The sequence below is a fragment of the Salmo trutta genome, chromosome 13 (genome assembly GCF_901001165.1).
Source record: "Salmo trutta chromosome 13, fSalTru1.1, whole genome shotgun sequence".
Classification (NCBI taxonomy): domain Eukaryota; kingdom Metazoa; phylum Chordata; class Actinopteri; order Salmoniformes; family Salmonidae; genus Salmo; species Salmo trutta.
The window spans coordinates 41,497,577-41,519,080 of NC_042969.1; the positions used below are offsets into that span (position 1 = coordinate 41,497,577).

Genomic DNA, 21,504 nt, shown 5'->3' on the forward strand with positions numbered 1-21,504 from the left:
ATCTACTGGCTGATGTTACTACTGCTCTACTATCTACCGGCTGATGTTCTACTATCTACCGGCTGATGTTCTACTATCTACTGGCTGATGTTCTACTATCTACTGGCTGATGTTCTACTATCTACTGGCTGATGTTTCCACTGTTCTACTATCTACTGGCTGATGTTCTACTATCTACTTGCTGATGTTACTACTGTTCTACTATCTACTGGCGTATGTTCTACTATCAACGGGCTGATGTTCAACTATCTACTGGCTGATGTTTCTACTGTTCTACTATCTACTGGCTGATGTTACTACTGCTCTACTATCTACTGGCTGATGTTACTACTGTTCTACTATCTACTGGCTGATGTTCTACTATCTACTTGCTGATGTTACTACTGTTCTACAATCTACTGGCTGATGTTCTACTATCAACTGGCTGATGTTCAACTATCTACTGGCTGATGTTACTACTGTTCTACTATCTACTGGCTGATGTTCTACTATCTACTGGCTGATGGTAGTACTGTTCTACCTTCTGATGTTACAACTGTTCTACTATCTACTGGCTGATGTTCTACTATCTACTGGCTGATGTTCTACTGGATGATGTTACTACTGTTCTACTATCTACTGGCTGATGTTCTACATTCTACTGGCTGATGTTACTACTATCTACTGGCTGATGTTCTACTGTTCTACTATCTACTGGCTGATGTTACTACTGTTCTACTATCTACTGGCTGATGTTCTACTATCAACTGGCTGATCAACTATCTACTGGCTGATGTTTCTACTGTTCTACTATCTACTGGCTGATGTTACTACTGTTCTACTATCTACCGGCTGATGTTCTACTATCTACTAGCTGATGTTCTACTATCTACTGGCTGATGTTACTACTGTTCTACTATCTACTGACTGATGTGCTACTATCTACTGGCTGATGTTCTACTATCTACTGGCTGATGTTCTACTATCTACTGGCTGATGTTACTACTGTTCTACTATCTACTGGCTGATGTTCCACTATCTACTGGCTGATGTTCTACTATCTACTGGCTGATGTTAGTACTGTTCTACTATCCACTGGTTGATGTTAGTGCTGTTCTACTATCTACTGGCTGATGTTCTACTGTTCTACTGGCTGATGTTCTACTATCTACTGGCTGACGTTAGTACTGTTCTACTATCTTCTGGCTGATGTTCTACTATCTACTGGCTGATGATACTACTGTTCTACTATCTACTGGCAGATGTTACCACTGTACTACTGTCTACTGGCTGATGTTACTACTGTTCTACTATCTACTGGCTGATGTTACTACTGTTCTACTATCTACTGGCTGATGTTACTACTGTTCTACTATCTACTGGCTGATGTTACTACTGTTCTACTATCTACTGGCTGATGTACTACTATTTACTGGCTGATGTTCTACTATCTACTGGCTGATGTTACTACTGTTCTACTATCTACTGGCTGATGTTACTACTGTTCTACTATCTACTGGCTGATGTTACTACTGTTCTACTATCTACCGGCTGATGTTCTACTATCTACTAGCTGATGTTCTACTATCTACTGGCTGATGTTACTACTGTTCTACATTCTACTGGCTGATGTTCTACTATCTACTGGCTGATGTTCTACTATCTACTGGCTGATGTTAGTACTGTTCTACTATCTACTGGCTGATGTTCTACTATCTACTGGCTGATGATACTACTGTTCTACTATCTACTGGCAGATGTTACCACTGTTCTACTGTCTACTGGCTGATGTTACTGCTGTTCTACTATCTACTGGCTGATGTTCTACTGTTCTAGTATCTACTGGCTGATGTTACTACTGTTCTACTATCTACTGGCTCATGTTCTACTATCTACTGGCTGATTTTACTACTGTTCTACTATCTACTGGCTGATGTTACTACTCTCTCCTGGCTGACGTTAATACTGTTCTACTATCTATTGGCTGATGTTACTACTGTTCTACTATCTACTGGCTGATGTTCGACTATCTACTGGCTGATGTTACTACTGTTCTACTATCTACTGGCTGATGTTACTACTGTTCTACTATCTACTGGCTGATGTTCTACTATCTACTGGCTGATGTTCTACTGTTCTACTATCTACCGGCTGATGTTCTACTATCTACTAGCTGATGTTCTACTATCTACTGGCTGATGTTACTACTGTTCTACTATCTACTGACTGATGTTCTACTATCTACTGGCTGATTTTCTACTATCTACTGGCTGATGTTCTACTATCTACTGGCTGATGTTACTACTGTTCTACTATCTACTGGCTGATGTTCCACTATCTACTGGCTGATGTTCCACTATCTACTGGCTGATGTTCCACTATCTACTGGCTGATGTTCCACTATCTACTGGCTGATGTTCCACTATCTACTGGCTGATGTTAGTACTGTTCTACTATCCACTGGTTGATGTTAGTGCTGTTCTACTATCTACTGGCTGATGTTCTACTGTTCTACTATCTACTGGCTAATGTTCCACTATCTACTGGCTGATGTTCTACTATCTACTGGCTGATGTTAGTACTGTTCTACTATCTACTGGCTGATGTTCTACTATCTACTGGCTGATGTTACTACTGTTCAACTATCTACTGGCTGATGTTCTACTATCTACTGGCTGATGTTCTACTATCTACTGGCTGATGTTCTACTATCTAATGTTACTACTGTTCTACTATCTACTGGCTGATGTTACTACTATCTACTGGCTGATGTTACTACTGTTCTACTATCTACTGGCTGATGTTACTACTGTTCTACTATCTACTGGCTGATGTTCGACTATCTACTGGCTGATGTTCTACATTCTACTGGCTGATGTTACTACTGTTCTACTATCTACTGGCTGATGTTCTACTATCTACTGGCTGATGTTACTACTGGTCTACTATCTACTGGCAATGTTCAACTGTTCTACTATCTACTGGCTGATGTTACTACTGTTCTACTATCTACTGGCTGATGTTCTACTATCAACTGGCTGATGTTCGCCTATCTACTCGCTGATGTTACTACTGGTCTACTATCTACTGGCAATGTTCAACTGTTCTACTATCTACTGGCTGATGTTCTACTATCTACTGGCTGATGTTACTAATGTTCTACTATCTACTGTCTGATGTTACTACTGTTCTACTATCTACTGGCTGATGTTCTACTATCTACTGGCTGATGTTACTAATGTTCTACTATCTACTGGCTGATGTTACTACTGTTCTACTATCTACTGGCAGATGTTCTACTATCTACTGGCAGATGTTCTACTATCTACTGGCTGATGTTACTACTGTTCTACTATCTACTGGCTGATGTTACTACTGTTCTACTATCTACTGGCTGATGTTACTACTGTTCTACTATCTACTGGCTGATGTTCTACTATCTACTGGCTGATGTTCTACTATCTACTGGCTGATGTTCTACTATCTACTGGCTGATGTTACTACTGTTCTACTATCTACTGGCAGATGTTCTACTATCTAATGGCTGATGTTCTACTATCTACTGGCTGATGTTACTCCTGTTCTACTATCTATTGGCTGATGTTTCTACTGTTCTACTATCTACTGGCTGATGTTCGACTATCTACTGGCTGATGTTCTACTATCTACTGGCTGATGGTACTACTGTTCTACTGGCTGATGTTACAACTGTTCTACTATCTACTGGCTGATGTTACTACTGTTCTACTATCTACTGGCTGATGTTCGACTATCTACTGGCTGATGTAACTGTTCTACTATCTACTGGCAATGATCAACTATCTACTGGCTGATGTTCAACTATCTACTGGCTGATGTTACTACTGTTCTACTATCTACTGGCAATGATCAACTATCTACTGGCTGATGTTCTACTATCTAATGGCTGATGTTCTACTATCTAATGGCTGATGTTCGACCATCTACTGGCTGATGTTCTACCATCTACTGGCTGATGTTCTACCATCTACTGGCTGATGTTCTACCATCTACTGGCTGATGTTCTACCATCTACTGGCTGATGTTCTACCATCTACTGGCTGATGTTCTACCATCTACTGGCTGATGTTCTACCATCTACTGGCTGATGTTCTACCATCTAATGGCTGATGTTCTACCATCTACTGGCTGATGTTCTACCATCTACTGGCTGATGTTCTACCATCTACTGGCTGATGTTCTACCATCTACTGGCTGATGTTCTACCATCTACTGGCTGATGTTCTACCATCTACTGGCTGATGTTCTACCATCTACTGGCTGATGTTCTACCATCTACTGGCTGATGTTCTACCATCTACTGGCTGATGTTCTACCATCTACTGGCTGATGTTCTACTGTTCTACTATCTACTGGCTTATGTTACTACTGTTCTACTATCTACTGGCTGATGTTCTACTATCTACTGGCTGATATTCTATATTACACCACATCTATCACATCACCACGTCTATCTATCACCACGTCTATCACCACATCTATATATCACCACGTCTATATACCACCATGTCTATCACCACGTCTATCTATCACCACCACGTCTATCTATCACCACCACGTCTATCTATCACCACCACGTCTATCTATCACCACCACGTCTATCTATCACCACCACGTCTATCTATCACCACCACGTCTATCTATCACCACGTCTATCTATCACCACGTCTATCACATCACCACGTCTATATATACCACGTCTATATCACAACGTCTATATATAACCACGTCTATATATCACCACGTCTATCACCACGTCTATCTATCACCACCACGTCTATCTATCACCACCACGTCTATCTATCACCACCACGTCTATCTATCACCACCACATCTATCTATCACCACGTCTATATACCACCACGTCTATCACCACGTTTATCTATCACCACGTTTATCTATCACCACGTCTATATATCACCACGTCTATCTATCACCACCACGTCTATCTATCACCACAACGTCTATCTATCACCACGTCAATCTATCACCACGTCAATCTATCACCACGTCTATAACCACGTCTATATATCACCACGTCTATATATCACCATGTCTATCACCACAATCTGTCACCACGTCTATCTATCACAATGTCTATCTATCACCACGTCTATATATCACCACATCTATCTATCACCACGTCTATCTATCACCACGTCTATCTATCACCACGTCTATCTATCACCACGTCTATCTATCACCACGTATTTCTATCACCACGTATTTCTATCACCACGTCTATATATCACCACGTCCATATATCACCACGTCCATATATCACCACGTCCATCTATCACCACGTCCATCTATCACCACATCCATATATCACCACATCCATATATCACCAAGTTTATATTTCACCACGTCTATCTATCACCACGTCTATCTATCACCACGTCTATCTATCACCACATCTATCTATCACCACATCTATCTATCACCACATCTATCTATCACCACGTCTATATATCACCACATCTATTTCTATGGGCACTGTTCATACACCTCTTGTTGGAGGACAGAAACTTTTGCAGGTTTAAAGCTTAGTGTGTGTGTGTGTGTGTGTGTCAGTGTCAGAGGATGTGTGTGTGTGTGATGCTACATTGCCATCTGTCCCATCCATACATCCTGTTGTTAGTCCAAACATCACTCCTCTCCTCACACGCACGCACACACGCACGCACACTGGCACGCACACACACACAGAAACATCCACAACAGGCTGGGTTGTGTGTAAATCTTTCAGGCTGGGTTGTGTGTGTGTGTACTGTATATACAGGTGTGGGTGTGTCTTACATGCGTCGGGTGCTGTTGAGGCCACAGGGGCTCCATGCCCTCCACTGCCAGGTTATGTTGGGGGCGGGACGTCCGTACCCTGTACAGGTGAGGGTCTGGCTGCTGCCACGGCGATACGGGCTTGAGGGTGCTGCTATTTCCTTCTCATGGATCTGAGGGGGAACTGAGGGGGGGTAGAGCGATGGGGAGGAGGGGGAGTGAGGGGGAAGGGGGAGCGACGGGGAGGGGGTAGAGCGACGGGGAGGGGGTAGAGCGATGGGGAGGGGGGTAGGTAGAGTGCCAGGGAGGGGGTAGAGCGACGGGGAGGGGGTAGAGCGACGGGGAGGAGGGGGAGTGAAGGGGAAGGGGGGAGCGATGGGGAGGGGGTAGAGTGACGGGGAGGGCGTAGAGCGACAGGGAGGGGGGGTAGGTAGAGCGCCGGGGAGGGGGTAGAGCGATGGGGAGGAGGGGGAGTGAAGGGGAAGGGGGAGCGACGGGGAGGGGGTAGAGTGACGGGGAAGGCGTAGAGCGACGGGGAGGGGTAGAGCGACGGGGAGGGGGTAGAGCGACGGGGAAGGGGTAGAGCGACGGGGAAGGGGTAGAGCGACGGGGAGGGGGTAGAGCGACGGGGAGGGGTAGAGCGATGGGGAGGAGGGGGAGTGAAGGAGAAGGTACAGTGACGAGGGAGATTATCAGACTTTGGTCAAATACATACGGATACACCTACCCATTCACTATTTTTCTACAATGTAGAAAACCCTTGAAGACATCAAAACTATGAAATAACACATATGGAATCATGTAGTAAACAAAAAAGTGTTAAACAAATTAAAATATATTTATCTTTTGAGATTCTTCAAAGTAGCCACCCTTTGCCTTGATGACAGCTTTGCACACTCTTGGTAAAACCCTTGAAGTAGTAGGTATTGTGGCAAACCTCTTCAAAGTTAGGAGCGTTTGTCACAAATTAAGTGGGAAACTATCACCAAAGTCAGCCCAGAATGAAAGTTCTTTCGAACATGACAGTACCTGTGTGTTTGTTTCGCTGTCCTGGTCCACCCAGGCCACAGGTAAGGTCAAGGATAGCAGGGTTCGGTACACAAATCTGGTTCTCGGTAGGTCCAGGTCTAAACGCCAACAGGTAAGTCCAAAACAGTCCAGCTCGTACACGGTAAATCCAGCCAATGTAGATTGTCTCTTTCTCTATGGTTCATAGATCCTTCCCGCCCTCTCTCTCTCTTCCTGGTTTTTCTTGACCTTTTATCTGTGGGTCGGCTCCACCTTCTGAGGGTTCCCCTTGCTTCTGGGAATTGTAGTTTTGGCAGTCGGCCATTTTGTGATCTGTAGTTCTGATCGGGGTGGCCATTTTAGTGATCGGGCAGAGCCCGTTTATTAGTTCTGCCCTCACATATCTGCCATTTATCACTCGACCCCCTTCTTTGCCACACATCTCCCCCCTAGGTCGGGCTACCACAGCAAAATATGCGTGCATGCGGGATAACCCATCCACATTTCCCATTTCCTTTCCTGATCTGTGTTTCAAGTCAAAGTGAGACGGTTGGAGACTCAAAAACCACCGCATCACCCGAGCGTTCTTCTCTTTAGCCCTATGCATCCAGGTGAGTGGTGCATGGTCACTGATGAGGGTGAAGTGGCGCCCCAGCAGGTAGTATTTCAGGCTTTCCAGAGCCCACTTTACTGCCAGCGCCTCTTTCTCAACAACTGAGTAGTTGGTTTCCCGTGGTTCCAGCTTCCTGCTTAAAAACAGGATGGGGTGTTCCACCCCTTCTACCTCTTGGGACAGCACTGCTCCCAAGCCGATCTCTGAAGCATCCATCTGAACCACAAACTCTCTCTCAAAGTCTGGTACCACCAGCACTGGATTACAGCAGAGGGCCTCCTGTAATGTCCTAAATGCTTTGGTGGCCCTTTCATCCCACTTGACCATGTTTGGCCCTCTGGCTCTAGTCATGTCGGTGAGTGGGGCGGCCACTGTGGCATAACTTGGGATGAACTTCCGGTAGTACCCGGTCAGCCCTAGGAAGGCTCGAACCTGCTTCTTATTTACTGGTTTCGGCCATTCTCTAATTGCCTCCACCTTCTTACGTTGGGGTTTGATTAATCCTCTTCCCACTGTGTATCCCATATACTCTGTTTCCTCTAACCCCACATAACACTTGGCAGGGTTCGCCGTGAGCCCTGCCTTTCTAAGCGCGTCTAACACCGCCTGTACCCGGGGTAAGTGGGATTCCCAATCTGGGCTGTAGATCCCCACGTCATCTAAATAAGCTGCGGCGTATGTTTGGTGCGGTTTTAGGACCCTGTCCATGAGCCGTTGAAAGGTGGCTGGGGCCCCATGTAGGCCGAATGGCATGACGGTGTATTGAAACAAACCGTCAGGGGTTACAAAGGCTGTCTTTTCTTTGGCCCTGGGGGTCAGAGGAATTTGCCAGTACCCTTTTGTCAGGTCCAGGGTCGTAATGTACCGAGCTTTACCAATTTTCTCCAGTAGTTTGTCTACTCTGGGCATGGGGTAGGCATCAAACTTGGAGATTTCATTTACCTTCCGAAAGTCGTTACAGAACCGCAAAGACCCATCGGGCTTGGAGACCATCACAATTGGGCTAGACCACTCACTATGTGACTCTTCGATCACTCCAGCTGTCAACATTTTCTCCGTCTCTGCTCTAGTCGCTGCCTGTCGAGCCTCGGGTACCCGATATGGCCTCATGCTCACTTTTCTCCCTGGTAGGGAAACGATATCATGAGCTGTAACCTCAGTTCGGCCGGGTACTTCTGAAAACACATCTCTGTTTTTCTGGATCAGGGTCTTTACTTCCTGTACTTGTGCTGGGGACAAAGTAGGTGAAATATTTACTTCAGCTGTCTCCTGAGTGTGTGTGGGGTACGTGACCATTAGTGTTTCTCTCTCTCTCCATGCTTTTAACCTGTTAGGGTATAGGGGGCAGTATTTTCACGGCTGGATAAAAAAATGTACCCGATTTAATCTGGTTACTAATCCTACCCAGTAACTACAATATGCATATACTTATTATATATGGATAGAAAACACCCTAAAGTTTCAAAAACTGTTTGAATGGTGTCTGTGAGTATAACATAACTCATTTGGCAGGCAAAACCCTGAGACAGATTCTGACAGGAAGTGGATACCTGATGTGTTGAATTGACTTTAAGCCTATACCATTGAAAAACAAAGGGGGTGAGGAATGTTTTGGCACTTCCTATTGCTTCCACAAGATGTCCCCAGCCTTTACAAAGTGTTTTGAGTCTTCTACAGTGAGATCTGACCGAATAAGAGCCTTGGAACTGTGATGGCCCATTAGACACCGTGCGCGCGAGTTGATGGTGGGTACTCTCATTCCGAAACTTTTTAAAAGAGAACCCAATGGTCCGCCTTGAATTTTATTCATGTTCTGGTTAAAAAAGGCCCTAATGATTTATGCGATACAATGTTTGACATGTTTGAACGAACGTAAATATATTTTTTCCGTTCGTGAAGTGAAGTCCGGCTGGCTTAGATCATGTGCTAACAACACGGAGGTTTTTGGACATAAATGATGAGCTTTTTTGAACAAAACTACATTCGTTATGGACCTGGGATTCTTTGGAAGTGACATCTGATGAAGAGAATCAAAGGTAATGGATTATTTACATAGTATTTTAGATCTCTCCAACATGGCGGTTAGTCTGTATCGCAATGCGTATTTTTCTGGGCGCAGTGCTCAGATTATTGCAAAGTGTGATTTCCCAGTAAGGTTAATTTTAAATCTGGCAAGTCCATTGCGTTCAAGAGATGTAAATCTATAATTCTTTGAATGACAATATAATATTTTACCAATGTTTTCTAATATTAATTAATTATTTTGTTGTCATGACTTGACTGCCGGTATTGGAGGGAAACGATTTCCTGAACATCAACGCCATAGTAAAACGCTGTTTTTAGATATAAATATGAACTTGATAGAACTAAAAATGCATGCATTGTCTAACATAATGTCCTAGGAGTGTCATCTGATGGAGATTGTAAAAGGTTAGTGCATAATTTTAGCTGATTTTATGGTTTTGGTGACGCCTGTCTTTGAATCGACAATGCATTACACACAGCTATTATCAATGTACTCTCCTAACATAACTTTATGCGTTCCCCGTAAAACCTTTTTGAAATCGGACAACGTGGTTAGATTAAGAAGATGTTTATCTTTCAAAGGCTGTAAGTTAGTTGTATGTTTGAGAAATTTGAATTTTGACATTTATTTGGTTTCAAATTTGCCGCTCTTGAAATGCACCTGCTGTTGATAGGGTGCGCCACGGGTGGCACACTAACGTCCCACAGAGCCCCAAGAAGTTAACAGGTTTATGTGATAGATCTGTTCCTGGGGCCGTCGACCTGGCTGTCGGATCCGATAATTAACTTCTCCTATTCTCTCCAGTACTTCATATGGTCCTTTCCATGTGGCTAGTAGTTTGCACTCTACCGTGGGGATCAGCACTAACACCTTATCTCCCGGTTGAAATTCCCTCAGGGTAGCCTGCTGGTTATAAGTGTGCCGCTGGTGCTCTTGTGCTTGTCTCATGTGCTCTCTGACGATGGGCATGACTGTGGCTATCCTGTTTTGCATTGCCGTGACGTGCTCTATGACACTAGTATACGGGGTGGATTGGTGTTCCCAGGTTTCCCGGGCGATGTCTAAGATTCCCAGGGGGTGCCTCCCATATACCAGCTCGAAGGGAGAAAACCCCAGCGAGGCTTGAGGAACCTCTCTAATGGCAAACATCAGATATGGCAACATGCAAACCCAGTTTTTCCCATCCTTGTCGATTACCTTCCTGAGCATTGACTTCAGGGTCCCGTTGAATCTCTCAACCAGCCCGTCCGTCTGTGGATGGTAAACCGATGTCCTCAACTGTTTCACCTGCCACAATTTACAAAGGTCCACCATAAGGCGGGACATAAAGGGGTCCCCTGGTCAGTAAGGATCTCCTTTGGGACCCCAACCCTGGTGAACAATAGCACTAGTTCCTTGGCGATATTTTTGGAAGCCATTGTCCGAAGGGGAATGGCTTCTGGGTAGCGAGTGGCATAATCTAGAATGACCAGAATGTATTGGTGCCCTCTGGCAGATTTGGGTAGTGGGCCCACTATGTCCATCGCTATCCTCTCAAATGGCGTTTCGAGTGAGGAGTGGCACTAACGGGCTTCTAAACGCTGGTCGGGGAGCTGTTACCTGGCACTCCGGGCACTCTCCACAATGCCGAGCCACTTCAGCCTGAATTCCTGGCCAGTAAAACCTCCTTACAATCCGGTCTCGGGTTTTATCAATACCAAGGTTTCCACCCAGAATGTGCCCATGAGCTAGATCCAGTACTGTCTTCCTGTACCGGGTGGGGACCAACAACTGTTCCACCACATCAACCCCTATTTTTGAGACTCTGTACACCAAACCATTTTTCATGATGAAGTGGGGAAAACTATTAGGCATCATCCTATCATTTATGGGAGTACCATCTACGACCTGCACGTCTGCTCTGGCTTGCTGCAGGGTTGGATCCTGGTGTTGGGCCGTCCCGAAATTAGTCATGGACCCTGCCAGGTCTGCTGGTTCTAGATAGTCGTCCTCTGGATTCAGATCGACCCCAGCCCCACTAGTACTGGGCTGTTCATTATCAACGAGGTTTGCCACTTCATCCTCATCCTCCCCTACTAGTACCTGTGAGGTTGGCCCCTGGGAGACCTCTTTTCTTGGCCTTGGTTGAAGGCCCATGCTTCTTCCTGCTTGGTCAGGGTTGTTGGCTTCTCAAATATGCCGTTCTTTTGACCTAACTTCGCAAAGTTAGGAAAGTATCTACCCAATATTACATCATATGGCATCTTTGGGACCACGCCGACCTCATAATCCAGCAGACCGTCCTCTGTTTGTATGCTCACTAATGCTGTGGGGTACAGACGGGTATCCCCATGAATGCACGTAACACTGATATCCTGACTTGTATCCAGTTTATGCGTCGGCACTAGGTTTGCAACGACCAGGGTTAGCATACTGCCGGAATCCAGTAGTGCTTCAACCTCCTTCCCTTCAACCTGCACATATGTTTGTTTCTTGATCTTTCAAGTACAGTGGTTACCACGGGACATGCATACCATATCTCATCTTCTTTTTCACCGAGGTTACATTGCATTGGCTCTTCTTTAATAGGGCAGTAGGCTGCAATATGTCCCGGTCGATTACAATTGTAACAGATAATAGGGTTCCGGGGGGGAGACCTCCTCGACCCCCAGTCCCGGTTTCCGATTTTTCCCTTACTGTCTCGGCCCGATTCTGATTCTTTCCTCATGGCCCCACGCTGCTCTCCCTTTACCCTGTCCGCTGGTTCGCCCAGGCCTGGGGAATGGGAATCTTTCCTCCTGCGCCTGCTCAGTTGTTCCTGCCGTACAATACCGTTCAACCAGGTCCACGAGATGGTCGGCGGAAAGTACCTCGTTCTGTAGACCTCGCTGAAACTGGTTGAGTACGATGGTCTCGACGACCTCGGCGGACGAACGGGTCTCCGGTCGCAACCATTTCCGTGCCAGGTGAATCAAGTCGAACATCTGTGTTCGGGGGGGTTGTCCCGGTCTGTAGGACCACTGGTGGAAGCGGTGTGCCCTCACGGTATTGGTCACTCCCAGTCTAGTCAGAATCTCTCCCTTGAGTTTATCGTAATCCTGTGCATCCTTCAACTCCAGGTCGAAATATGCTTTTTGAGCGTCCCATGCCAGGTATGGTGCCAGAAGCCCTGCCCATTCTTCTTTCGGACACTTCTCCCTCTCTACCGTCCTTTCGAAGGTGGTAAGATATGCTTCCACATCATCCTGCGCTGTGGAAGAAAATGATTGGCCCACCTTTGGGTATTTGCAGCTGGTAACTGAGCCCCAATTTGGTCCGCTAGCCCCTTTAGGCCTTCTCTTAACTCCCGGGTGTTTCTCTGTTGCTCTTCTCTGAGCAGCTGGTTGGTGCGGTGCTGGACCTGTAATGTGTCCTGATACATTCGCATTGCATTCTGATGAGCTATTTGTTGAGCTCTAGTTGCCTCTTGTTGGGCGGCCGCCGCTTGTAACAGGGCCTGTATGGCTCCCTCCATACTCATTTTCCTGAAAAAAACTGTCCTAACCAAACAAAGCCACAAAAAAAACCCCCAAAAAACCTGACTCCCCTTTGGAGTGCTAACTAAACTTTTTTTAAATTTTTTTCTACCTAACCAGCGGTATGGTTAATCCAGTGCCCACACTCTCCACCACGTGTGGCAAACCTCTTCAAAGTTAGGAGCGTTTGTTACAAATTAAGTGGGAAACTATCACCAAAGTCAGCCCAGAATGAAAGTTCTTTCGAACATGACAGTACCTGTGTGTTTGTTTCGCTGTCCTGGTCCACCCAGGCCACAGGTAAGGTCAAGGATAGCAGGGTTCGGTACACAAATCTGGTTCTCGGTAGGTCCAGGTCTAAACGCCAACAGGTAAGTCCAAAACAGTCCAGCTCGTACACGGTAAATCCAGCCAATGTAGATTGTCTCTTTCTCTATGGTTCATAGATCCTTCCCGCCCTCTCTCTCTCTTCCTGGTTTTTCTTGACCTTTTATCTGTGGGTCGGCTCCACCTTCTGAGGGCTCCCCTTGCTTATGGGAATTGTAGTTTTGGCAGTCGGCCATTTTGTGATCTGTAGTTCTGCTCGGGGTGGCCATTTTAGTGATCGGGCAGAGCCCGTTTATTAGTTCTGCCCTCACATATCTGCCATTTATCCCTCGACCCCCTTCTTTGCCACAGTCTGTCCAAACTTTTGGCTGGTACTATACATCTAATATTTACAAATACCTGATTCATCTTGAGGCTGGGGAATATTCCATTGGTTTTTGTTGTACTGGCAAAATAATTCACACTAGGTTCAACTACACCGCTGAAAGTGTCTAACTACACCGCTGAGTGTTGAACTACACCACTGAGAGTGTTCAACTACACCACTGAGAGTGTTCAACTACACCACTGAGAGTGTGTGTGTGTTCAGCTACACCGCTGAGAGTGTTAAACTACACCACTGAGTGTGTTCAACTACACCACTGAGAGTGTTCAACTACACCACTGAGAGTGTTCAACTACACCGCTGAGAGTGTTCAACTCCACTACTGAGAGTGTTCAACTACACCACTGAGAGTGTGTGTGTGTTCAGCTACACCGCTGAGAGTGTTAAACTACACCACTGAGTGTTCAACTACACCACTGAGAGTGTTCAACTACACCACTGAGAGTGTGTGTGCGTCACCTACACCACTGTGTGTTCACCTACACCGCTGAGAGTGTGTGTGTATTCAGCTACACCGCTGAGTGTTCAACTACACCGTTGAGAGTGTGTGTGTGTTCAACTACACGCTGAGAGTGTGTGTTCAATTACACCACTGAGAGTGTGTGTTAAACTATACCGCTGAGAGTGTGTGTGTGTTCACCTACACCGCTGAGAGTGTGTGTGTGTTCAGCTACACCGCTGAGAGTGTTCAATTACACCGCTGAGTGTTCAACTATACCACTGAGAGTGGGTGTTCAACTATACCGCTGAGAGTGGGTGTTCAACTACACCGCTGAGAGTGTGTGTTCAACTACACCACTGAGAGTGATTGTGATGGTTACCGTTGACGATGAGTGTGATGGTGATGGTGAAAAATACCGTTGACGATGAGTGTGATGGTTGTGGTGATGGTTACCGTTGACGATGAGGGTGATGGTTGTGGTGATGGTTACCGTTGACGATGAGTGTGATGGTGATTCTCCTCTCCAGCAAGGCGGCGGTGTTCTTGAGGAGGATGGTGTAGTTTCCAGCATCCTCAGGGTGAACGTCTCTGATCTCTAAGTTATAGTGCTGATGGAGACGCATCCTGTTGAACTCTGGACGACGGCTGATCAACTTATCACCTTTAAACCTGAGAGAACATCCAAACAAAAAGGAATACAAAGTTGAACTTGATATAGAAAAATGTTGTAGAAAACAAGTATTATTAAATACATACACCAGAAACAGGGTACACTTTGGGGCTTGTCAGATCGATATCAGCAAGGTAGAATAGCTAACTGCAGAAAAAATAGCTTGCTAGCTGATTGGCTAAACACAGAACATCAGCAACAAACCTAGTTCTGAAAGACGAATTTAGAGGGCGCTCTAGCAACATTATGAAGAAAAATGTTCTATATCAGATAGTTAATGTTCCATGGCAGATAGTTAATGTTCCATATCAGATAGTTAATGTTCCATATCAGATAGTTAATGTTTCATGGCAGATAGTTAATGTTCGATGTCAGATAGTTAATGTTCCATGGCAGATAGTTAATGTTCCATGTCAGATAATCAATGTTCCGTGGCAGATAGTTAATGTTCCATATCAGAGGGTTAATGTTCCATGTCAGAGGGTTAATGTTCCATATCAGATAGTTAACAATGCCAGATGGTCTTACCACTGTATGTCAGGTCTGGGGTATGCTGACACCTTGGCTAACAGTTTGAAGGACTTCTGTCCTGATGTTGCCTCGACGACCGGGCCGCTCCTGTAGTCTAGGCTGATGAATGGCTTCTCTGCAACAGGACACATGCGTACACACACACACACACACACACACACACACACACACACACACACACACACACACACACACACACACACACACACACAGACACACACACACACGCAAACGTAGGAGGGCAAACATTAGCAGAGGAGGTTTGATGAAGCATACTTGCGTAATGAGAAACCTTGCCAAAGACCGAAAAAGGTCTCTTACTACCTAGGCTTAGCTCAGCGGACTAACGCTGGGTTTCCCCGGGTTTCAAACATAGTTCTTACCATGCACTATGACTTGCGTTGCCAGATCCAGTTTCTTCTCCACGGTGATGGTAGAGCAGGTGTAAGTGCCGGTATCGCTGACGTTGACACTTTGGATGGTCAGGATGCTGTCTGCCTCCGTGAACCGAGAGAGAGAATTGCGCTTGTGCACTATGCCCACTGTACTGTTCATCTAGAGGTGGGAGAGAGGGAGAGAGGGGGATTTAAAGAGAGAGAGGGGGATTTAGAGAGAGAGGGGGGATTTAGAGAGAGAGAGAGAGGGGGATTTAGGGAGAGAGAGGGGGATTTAGAGAGAGGGGATTTAGAGAGAGAGAGAGGGGGGGATTTAGAGAGAGAGGAGGATTTCGAGAGAGAGAGGGGATTTACAGAGAGAGAGGGGGATTTAGAGAGAGAGAGGGGATTTAGATAGAGAGAGGGGGATTTAGATAGAGAGAGGGGGATTTAGAGAGAGAGGGGGGATTTAGAGAGAGAGAGGGGGGTTTAGAGAGAGAGAGTGGGATTTAGAGAGAGAGGGGGGATTTAGAGAGAGAGGGGGGATTTAGAGAGAGAGGGGGGATTTAGAGAGCGAGAGGGGGGGGTTAGAGAGAGAGAGGGGGGATTTAGAGAGAGAGAGGGGGGGGATTTAGAGAGAGAGGGGGGGTTTAGAGAGAGAGGGGGTTTAGAGAGAGAGAGGGGGATTTAGAGAGAGAGAGGGGGATTTAGAGAGAGTGAGAGGGGGATATAGGGAGAGAGAGGGGGGATTTAGAGAGAGAGAGGGGGATTTAGAGAGAGAGGGGGATTTAGAGAGAGGGGGGATTTAGAGAGAGGGGAATTTAGAGAGAGAGAGGATGATTTTGAGAGAGAGGGGGATTTAGAGAGGGAGAGGGGGGATTTAGAGAGAGAGGGGGGGATTTAGAGAGAGAGAGGGGGATTTAGAGAGAGAGAGGGGGATTTAGAGAGAGAGGGGGGGATTTAGAGAGAGAGAGGGGGATTTAGAGAGAGAGGGGGATTTAGAGAGAGAGAGGGGGATTTAGAGAGAGGGGGGATTTAGAGAGAGAGAGGGGGATTTAGAGAGAGAGGGGGGATTTAGAGAGAGATGGGGGGATTTAGAGAGAGAGAGAGAGAGAGAGAGAGGGGGATTTAGAGAGAGATGGGGGGAGACCGAGAAATTTAGACATAAACAAGACAGTCTATACTTATATTTCCATCTAATTACCTAGTTCCTCTTAATCCGAGCTAAAATAGGAGCATATAATGAAATGCCCATCTCTTGTTTCAGTGAATTCCCCCCCCCCAACATTTACCTGGATCTACGTAAAGTGTACAAACGACTCTTTTCTCTACCGTACCTGTTTTCCAGGAAAGGACCAGCGGAACTCGACAAACATGCCAAACTCTACAGTGGCGTTACAGTTGAGCGTCAGGGCTTCCCCCATGATCAGCTCCACCGAGTCCTCTGGATACAGCTTGACGTCGTAAAGCTGACTACCTGTCGGGGGGTGGGGGGGGGGGGTGAGAACGGTTACCGTGACGCCATCACAGTGACAAACAGAGCTGGCCAAGAGAAGTTGAGTCTCTTTGGCTGGCCCACACCATGTCCCTGGACCCCTGGCACGATTCCATTACTTTTAAACTCACATCCTTCCTTTCTCTCTTCCGAGAAGTAATCACTTGAAGAAAATGACCTATTTACCAACATTGGGTCGGTGAAAGTTGCATAGTTTTACACCTATCCAGTCATTACAGATCAGTGATTATTTCAACTAAGTGAGGAAGTATTTTGAACAAGGCTTAGGGCTGGAGTGGGCTAGCTCTGTCGACTCGAGGCTGAGCTAATCTGTTGAAATGTCCACCTTTCAAACTGTCGTCACCTAATCTGTGAGGACTTGATAGGGGAAACAAAACTGTCTTCATCCAGTCTTTTCACCTGTCTTTAGGAAAACTTTAAGACTGTCAGCGACCGACCAAGACCTCTCTAATTGTGAAGCTCAAGTTGTGGCTCTCTGCTCTTATTGGAAAAAATGAGGACTCTAACATACCATCAGTATGGACGTCTCTAATGATACAGAGAGACATGCAGTATGGACATCTTTAATGATATAGAGAGACATGCAGTATGGACATCTCTAATGATATAGAGAGACATGCAGTATGGACATCTCTAATGATACAGAGAGACATGCAGTATGGACATCTCTAATGATATAGAGAGACATGCAGTATGGACGTCTCTAATGATATAGAGAGACATGCAGTATGGACATCTCTGTTATAGAGAGACATGCAGTATGGCCGTCTCTAACGATACAGAGAGACATGCAGTATGGACATCTCTAATGATAAAGAGAGACATGCAGTATGGACATCTCTGTTATACAGCGACATGCAGTATGGACGTCTCTAATGATATAGAGAGACATGCAGTATGGACATCTCTAATGATATAGAGAGACATGCGGTATGGACGTCTCTAATGATATAGAGAGACATGCAGTATGGACATCTCTAAGGATATAGAGAGACATGCAGTATGGACATCTCTAAGGATATAGAGAGACATGCAGTATGGGCGTCTCTAACGATATAGAGAGACATGCCGTATGGACATCTCTAAGGATATAGAGAGACATGCAGTATGGACATCTCTGTTATAGAGAGACATGCAGTATGGCCCGAGAGGAAATCCCTGGTATAAAATAATTTAATTGTGACTCTCATTTCCTGTCAGTCATGTGGTCAAGAGATACTTAGGGCTCTAGTTGTACTAGTAGTGTACACTAGGTAGTGTGTAGACTGTAGAGATACTCAGGGCTCTAGTTGTACTAGTAGTGTACACTAGGTAGTGTTTACTATGTAGTGCATAGTTACCTGTGAAGTGCAGAACGTAGTGGGGAGAGCGGTACACTCTCCCCTGTAGTCCAGCTTGGCAGTACAATCCAAAGAGGAAAGGTCTAGTGTCTAAGGCCTGTCTAGGGATGGACCAGCCTCTTTTACTGTCCCACACCATCCCCTCATCCTCCAGGGGCATAGGTATAGATTCCCACTGAGGAGAGAGGAGAGGAGAGAGGGATGAGAGAGGGATGAGGAGAGAGGGATGAGAGGGGAGAGGGGGACGAGGAGAGGAGAGAGGGATGAGAGGAGAGGGGGGCGAAGAGAGGAGAGAGGGATGAGAGGGGAGAGGGGGACGAGGAGAGGAGAGAGGGATGAGAGGAGAGGGGGCGAAGAGAGGAGAGAGGGATGAGAGGGGAGAGGGGGATGAGGAGAGGAGAGAGGGATGAGAGGAGAGGGGGACGAGGAAAGGAGAGAGGGATGAGAGGAGAGGGGATGAGGAGAGAGGAACGAGAGGAGAGGGGGACGAGGAGAGAGGGATGAGAGGGACGAGGAAAGGAGAGAGGGATGAGAGGAGAGGGGATGAGGAGAGGAGAGAGGGATGAGAGGGGGACAAGGAGAGAGGGATGAGAGGGGAGAGAGGGACGAGGAAAGGAGAGAGGGATGAGAGGAGATGGGAACGAGGAGAGGAGAGCGGGATGAGAGGAGAGGGGGACGAGGAGAGAGGAATGAGAGGGGAGATAGGGATGAGAGGAGAGGGGGACGAGGAGAGATGAATGAGAGGGGAGAGAGGGATGAGGGGAGAGGGGAGAGGGGGACAAGGAGAGAGGAATGAGAGGGGAGAGAGGGATGAGAGGGGAGAGGGGGATGAGAGGGGAGATGGGGATGAGAGGGGAGTATCTGGGATGAGAGGAGAGGGGGACGATGAGAGGGGGGATGAGGAGAGGAGAGAGGGATGAAAAGGGAGATGGGGATGAGAGGGGAGAGAGGGATGAGGAGAGGAGAGAAGAATGAGAGGGGGAGGAGGAGAGAGGGATGAGAGGGGAAGGGGGATGAGAGGGGAGAGGGGATGAGGAGAGAGGAATGAGCAGGGAAGGGGGGATGAGGAGAGAGGGATGAGCAGGGAATGGGGGATGAGAGGGGAGAGGGGATGAGGAGAGGGTTAATGGATGAAGAGGATGACTATTGGGAAAATAAAGACAATGGATGGAGATTGGTGAAAAGAGGAGAGAAGAAGAGAAGGGTACAGTAGAGGAGAGAAGGAGAGAAGGGAAGAGTACAGTAGAGGAGAGAAGGAGAGAAGAGTAGGATATAGGAGAGAAGGAGAGAAGAGTACAGTAGAGGAGAGAAGGAGAGAGCCCTGCAATGCCAAGAGCTGAGCAAAGAAAAGAGTCCCCTCATCCAGCTGGTCCTGGTGCTGAGTTCACAAACCTGTTCTACTAACACACTGAATGAAGCCTCAGGACCCTCATCCAGCTGGTCCTGGGGCTGAATTCACAAACCTGTTCTACTAACACACTGAAGCCTCAGGACCAGAACATCCGATCAATCAGAATAAATAAAATTAAAACACAGTCAAAGCAGAGGAGGGGCTCTATCCCTCCATGCCCCACATAACAGAGCTTCACTCTTGCCTCAGTTCGCCTTAGCTGACGAAGCTCCCTCGTACACCTTCAGACTAGTCTCTAGTGCCTGCACATCCTGCCCATCCCTGACCATCACAGAAACATCATCTGAATACACTACCGGTCAAACGTTGTACAACACCTACTCATTCAATACTTTTTCTTTATTTTTACTATGTTCTACATTGTAGAATAATAGTGAAGACATATGGAATCATGTAGTAACCAAAAAAGTTACCAAAAAAGTGTTTAAACAAATCAAAATATAATTCTTCAAATATTCTTCAAATAGCCACCCTTTGCCTTGATGACAGCTTTGCACACTCTTGGCATTTTATGTGGGCACGCGAAGCTCTTATGCCCCAAACCCCCACAAACCCAGCGTAGAGCCCCTCCCCATGTCTCACTTTAAAATGCACATTTAACTGTTGCTCATTATTTTTCAGAAATAAGAACACTTGCCTCCGGAACGAAACAACGTGCTTAATGGCATCTGCCTGAAAACCTGCCGACAGTACACGAAAACCGCTAGCAAACTTACCAAAACGGCATAGGTCTAATAAACGGAGGCAGATTCGCAACTACCACCCTTGTCGAAGGAGTCGAAAAATAAAAAATCCGCACCAACACATCCTTACAAATATTCCACTAGCAATCAGCCTGCCCATAAAATGTACTATTTTCATCAACCCAACCACAGCTTTGTTCATTCTGGTTACAGAATGTAGAAGTTCAGCTCCTACCTGTTCACCGACTGCGAGCATAACCTCTTCCACCTTAACTCCATTCTCAGGAACACACCTGAATCCATGCCGTAAAGACAGCGTCTCCTCCGCGCTAGGCTGAGAAGTCATTCGCGCACACCACACCATTCAAACCCCAGGAAACTTTGTCATCTTTCTCCCTCACTTTGAAAAAAAAACTGTGGGTACTGCTAAACTAACAATGCGTTAACCCTTCACCATAGAAAATAAAAATTGAAAGAAAATGCCAAAGAAAGAATCAAGAAAACACATGACCTCTCAACTACAAATGAAGGTACCAACCAGATAAAGTGTGACGATGAGGTCGGGAACAGTGACTAGACAAGGTACTGTGATGTGAGTGGAGGATCGTGATATGAAGATTGTCTCGAGGTCACCGTTGCTTCCTCTGTTTCTCCTGAGGAAAGGCAGCTCCAGATCTGGAGGAAAGGAGACAGGACAGTCAAGGCAGTCAGAGGACAATGACAGAGATAATATACAATATAATATACAATATACACGTTTAGAATGAAGACAATCAGTTGATCATGATTGTGTTACCGCTGGAACAAAAGTATTTACAAACAACCCTTTGGGATTAATAAAGTACAATCTAATCTCCTATAATCTAGTCTCATCCCACCAGTCCTCTG

At 46.1% G+C, this 21,504-nt stretch overlaps 1 protein-coding gene across 1 annotated transcript; it reads right to left on the reverse strand.

The window, feature by feature from the left end:
* Window positions 1-5,813: 5,813 nt before the first annotated feature.
* LOC115206771 (vascular endothelial growth factor receptor 3) lies at window positions 5,814-21,291 on the reverse strand (the record flags this gene model as incomplete). Its single annotated transcript, XM_029773973.1, is given in 7 exon segments — window positions 5,814-5,980; window positions 14,582-14,760; window positions 15,290-15,407; window positions 15,676-15,847; window positions 17,004-17,143; window positions 18,523-18,697; window positions 21,155-21,291. Coding segments are annotated over 6 exon segments (936 nt in total).
* Window positions 21,292-21,504: the final 213 nt, after the last annotated feature.